The sequence below is a fragment of the Nematolebias whitei genome, chromosome 4, assembly GCF_014905685.2.
Source record: "Nematolebias whitei isolate Nwh7 chromosome 4, NemWhi1, whole genome shotgun sequence".
NCBI lineage: Eukaryota > Metazoa > Chordata > Actinopteri > Cyprinodontiformes > Rivulidae > Nematolebias > Nematolebias whitei.
The window spans coordinates 27494295-27498938 of record NC_056501.1 but is presented as its reverse complement, the minus strand read 5'-3'; the positions used below and the strand labels follow the sequence as shown (position 1 = coordinate 27498938).

Here is a 4644-nt window from a genome sequence, read left to right as displayed (position 1 = left end):
TGAGGCCCTGTACACACGTAGCCGGATATCAGGAAAACCGAATAGTTTATCATGCGGTGTGGCCTTTCATCCACACGTGAACTCCGGTTGATGTAACTATAAACGAATAATAACAAAAACTCCGACCAAAGTGGAGATTTGAGAAATCTCCTCTTTCGGGTTTGCGTGTGGACTTTCGGAACCGGAGATATGCACATTATGTCTGCGACAGATGGTGCAGCGCGGCGCTGACGTCACATGTGCGACAATTGTTTTTGTTTGCCCATTCATTGTGGTTGCTTTGAAGGGTTGTGATTGGCTGATATACGTTTCACCTTTGCACTACACTGCCTCCTATGGGTTGGGCATATTCTTTACAACGCTCTGTGGTGAACATCACCGGGTTCATGTAGACGATCATTTTCTCTATCCGAACATGTATGTACGGCGATATTTTTTTGCGCAGATATTCGTTTTTTCAAACACCAGGCTACGTGTGTACAGGGCTAAAGAGAGCACATTTATCTCGATCAGTGATTTAAATTCAGGAAAAAAGTAACCACATTGATACCCTTTCCTATACTGGCGTGTGCACTGGTGTTAGAAGTAAACAAACGTGTAGCATTAGCTGAGAGTTTGAAGCTGAATGCAACAGGACGGCAGTCGGCTGTGATGAAGCGACCCATTTTATCAAAATAACATCAGTCAGAGATGTTTTTGTTCAAGTGTACTTTGGTACAAACAAAGGAGATTTTAGAAGAGGTTTGGAAAATAACTTGATTTTCATCATGTTGAAAATGTCACAAAATCATTTTTAAAGATTCTGGACTCTCAATCCACAGACGAGAGTGTTTGAGCAACAGAAATTAATCTAATTAATAATCTGCAGGGTCATATTGGAACTCAGACAAATATCTGAGCAACTAAAGCCTCTTTCACATCAGCTAACATTACACTGAGATTAAAAAAAGCATTGAAGTGATAGTTGAGATCATTGGAAGGGAGGTTTTGTGTGAAGGCTCTGAACACTTACCTGCACCGTCTTACCTGCATCGTCTTACCTGCACCGTCTTACCTGCTGTAGATAACTCTTTGAACGGCCTCAGTTTGGAGACATAAAGTTTATTTCTGACCTGACTGACGAGCAGCTAGTCTGAGTGGAGTCATGCTCGAAGCCAATCGCTGCCATCTTCAAATAAGACTGTAATGTCAGAGTTTTGTCATAATTCAAACATTATTTAAAAAAAACTGTTTGAGGTTGCAAATAAACTTTAAGTTAAATATGCATGCATTAAAAACAATAGTGTTAGCATTAACCACAATGAAATGGTTGAGACTGGAGTTGTTTTAAGGCAGCTTTGTTCTTCAGTCAGACCAAACTTAAACTCTTATTTTTTTCCAACTCTCTGCTCATTTCATGTCTTCTCTCTGCTGCCGTTTATTTCCTCTTCTTTGTGTTTCGTCTATTTGTTGCCTCTGGTCAGGGAAAAGTTCCTCACTGAGATTCAGAGTCCTCGCTACGCCCGTCTGAGGGACTGGCACCACGACAGGTCTGCTCGCGCCCTCAATATCAAAGTCTGAGCGGCGCGCTCGAAGCCCCGAGACACCGAGCCGCACCGCGACAAAGACGACGACGATAGCCGACTGTCAAACGTTCACCTTTCACATGCACACGGGGTGAAACGAAGCCAGAGCCTAGATGACGAAGCCCAAAGTGGAACCATGCACACTGAGCCAAAGCGTCAAACCTCCTGAATTTCTGACTTGATGGTTTTCCACGTCACACTGGTTTACTGGGAGTAAACTGGTGGGAATTCTTCTGTAATTGTAAAGTTTAGACCCTCCTCTGATATGTCTGTCTTTTCCTTGTTTACATCCGTTCAGCTCTTCATCTCTAAAGTCCTCCTCTCTGTTCTCATCTAAAAGGCATGTACCAAAGAAAAAGACAAATCTGTGCTTTTATTTCCTGCTGTCATCACTAACATCTAAAATATAAAAAATCTGAACAGGTAACTCTTGTTCTTCTGTCCTTTTTTACTGTTTTTCCAACTTGTTTATTCAGTGATTGAAAATAGACTTCGTCTCTTCCACCAGCAGTTATTTTTGATGTTTTAAAAAAAAAAATCAAAGCCATCTCAGTTCACTAAAGCAAAGGATTATGCAGAAGCTGGGCTTCCTCTGTTTTTATGCAGGTTTGAATTAACGGGTCGTTTCGCACAGATCAGGGTTCAAGGTTTACTTTTATTGCCTCGAAAAAGAAAATTTGTTGTGCAGTCGGGCTTAATAACAAACACGCGTGAAGTAAAACACATCCATAAAGGCTGGAGGTGAGCGGTGAAGAAACGCAGCTTTTACTTCTCTTCTTACCTGAAATAAACTCACCTGAAAGTGTTCAGAATGTAATAATGGAGAAACGGCAAAACAGGACCAGGATTATATTTGATCAAAGTCATTTTCATCTTTGCACGTCCACAAAAAAAAAACAAGTTTAGTTTTAATACTGATTTAACAACAGAAGGGTTTGACATCTTGTACCTGAGGTAAAGCTGTGTCAAAAAACATCTTTCAGTGAGAAAAATCTTTAGAAAACATAAAAAAATATATAAATATAAATTCTGTAAATAAATCTGTGATGTGGTGCACCTTTATGTTGTAAAGTGTGGATAAAAAGAAGAAAATATATCATTAAGAAACAATTGGATTTATTAAGGTGGTGTTCACATTCTTTTCCTTTATTTATTTTATTTGGGGGGGTGGGATGGTGTAGAGGCAGGGCAGCTGACCCTGGACCTGAAAGTCTCAGGTTCGATCCCCACTCATTGCACATCTCGTGGTGTCTCTGAGCAGGACACCTTATCCCCAATTGCTGCCCGGGCACCTTCCATAGCTGCCCACTGCTCCACCTGGGGGTGGATGGGTTAAATGTAGAGAGATAATTTTGAAAATGTATATGAACGTACAATGACAATACATAACACATTATTATTATTATTTGGCAGTTGTTTACACCAGATGTCCTTCCTGACGCAACCTGGGCTCAAACCTGCACCCTCAAGGTTTGAGACCACGGCGTTAACCACTGAGCTACCACAGCCCCAAAACTACAACCCCAAATGTCTTAAAATAGTCATAAAATATATGTTTTATTCTTATTGCTGCACTTAATCACATTTGACTTTGAGCTGAACGTGTCAGCAGTACCTGATCAGTTTGAGCTGATCGACAAATCATGTGTTTTGTTCTAAGATGTCAGCAGAGTCGAGGAAACCCCGACTGATTCAGGAGGCTAACATCTGTCTGCAGCTGTAAAGTCAAACTGGTGCTTTTCTTTGAGAAACCGGAGCCAAAACTTGGAAAAAAAAGTAGAGGATTAGTAAATAATGTTTCTAAACAAAAACCAACAAATAAAAAAGAAAAGAAGGGAAACTAAGTGTTTCGTCCACAATTTCTTCACTGATAATTACATTTAGAGCACCAGCAACCACGGAAGGTGGGTGAGCATGTAGCTGCCTGTAGTCCTCGAGGTGTTTGTTAGCAAAACATATCATGAATCAGTGGATAGATTTTAACTACACTCTCAGAACAAATAGAAATGGGTAAAACATTATTAATAAAGTCTATATCTTGATTATTTTTCATGCCAATTCGATTAAAGATGGCCGCCACAGCTAATCAAACTTTGAAAGAATGGCCATAACTCGGTCATATTCACTGATATTTGTGTGAAATTTGGTGTGCTAGTAGATGAAAGCCATTCCTACTCTATACTCAGATCTTTGTTTAAAACTTTATCATGCAAGGTGGCGGGCGATATGCATTTCTTCAAGGATTGAAACTTTAATTAGTGATAATTTAATCCATTCTAATCAACTGGCAGCTACTGTAGTGGCTAAACGGGTAAAAGTAGACGTCATTTGTTCTGCAGTTATATCCAGACGGTCCATGTGTCTAACACTTAGGTAATTTTGACAAGTGGAGAGGGGTGGACATCAAAACCATGCTGAGAAATTTCATCAAGCCATTCGAACAGAACTGAAGTTGTCAAAAATTAAAAAGTGTTGAGCTAGCGCACAGTAAAAAAAATCATAACTTTAGCTAAAGCTTGGGGTGAAACTGAAGGAAGGAATGACTACGAGCTGCAGCAGCCGGCATGTTTACCTTCAGGTTCCTGCAGAGCTGCGTTACCTTTACCTCCTCAGACTTTCAGGTGACACGTGTCAGTGACTTCTTCCTCCATAAGAAGTCAGAACGCCTTTCTCTGCCAACAAACCACGTTTTCCTCGTAGCTCAGGTAGATGGATCCCAGGGGAGCTGCAGTCAGACAACAGAGGTGAATCTGAAATCGTAGCTGCAAAAAAAATAAATAAAAAAGACGCACCTGTATCACATCACACCGATCAGGAGAAAAAGGAGGACGATGAGTGCAGTAAAGGTGTCAAGAAAGCAAAATCCAGGTCACTAAAGGTAGGACAGATTTGCCATCGTGCAGTTTTTACCTGCAGCCTTCACTGAGCGGTGCAGCTGAAGAGACGTGTGAGGGTTGGAGAGCTCGGCGCCCCTGGCCTGATGCCATGTGGGTCAGTCAGGGAGAGTCGAGCTGCTCGAGCAGGACGATGCTTCGAGTCGTTGGGTGAGATCCCAGAAGGCCGGTGCGTTATCGGTGTT

The 4644-nt window shown here is 41.3% G+C and overlaps 1 protein-coding gene across 1 annotated transcript in view; it reads left to right on the top strand.

Moving 5' to 3' along the window:
* Window positions 1-1992, top strand: part of LOC119408530 (PDZ and LIM domain protein 7) — a gene marked incomplete in the record, with an annotated part of 41450 nt that extends 39458 nt beyond the window's left edge. Inside the window, 1 exon segment of the mRNA XM_037675367.1 lies at window positions 1464-1992. Within this exon segment, the coding sequence (XP_037531295.1) occupies window positions 1464-1560 (97 nt within the window).
* Window positions 1993-4644: the final 2652 nt, after the last annotated feature.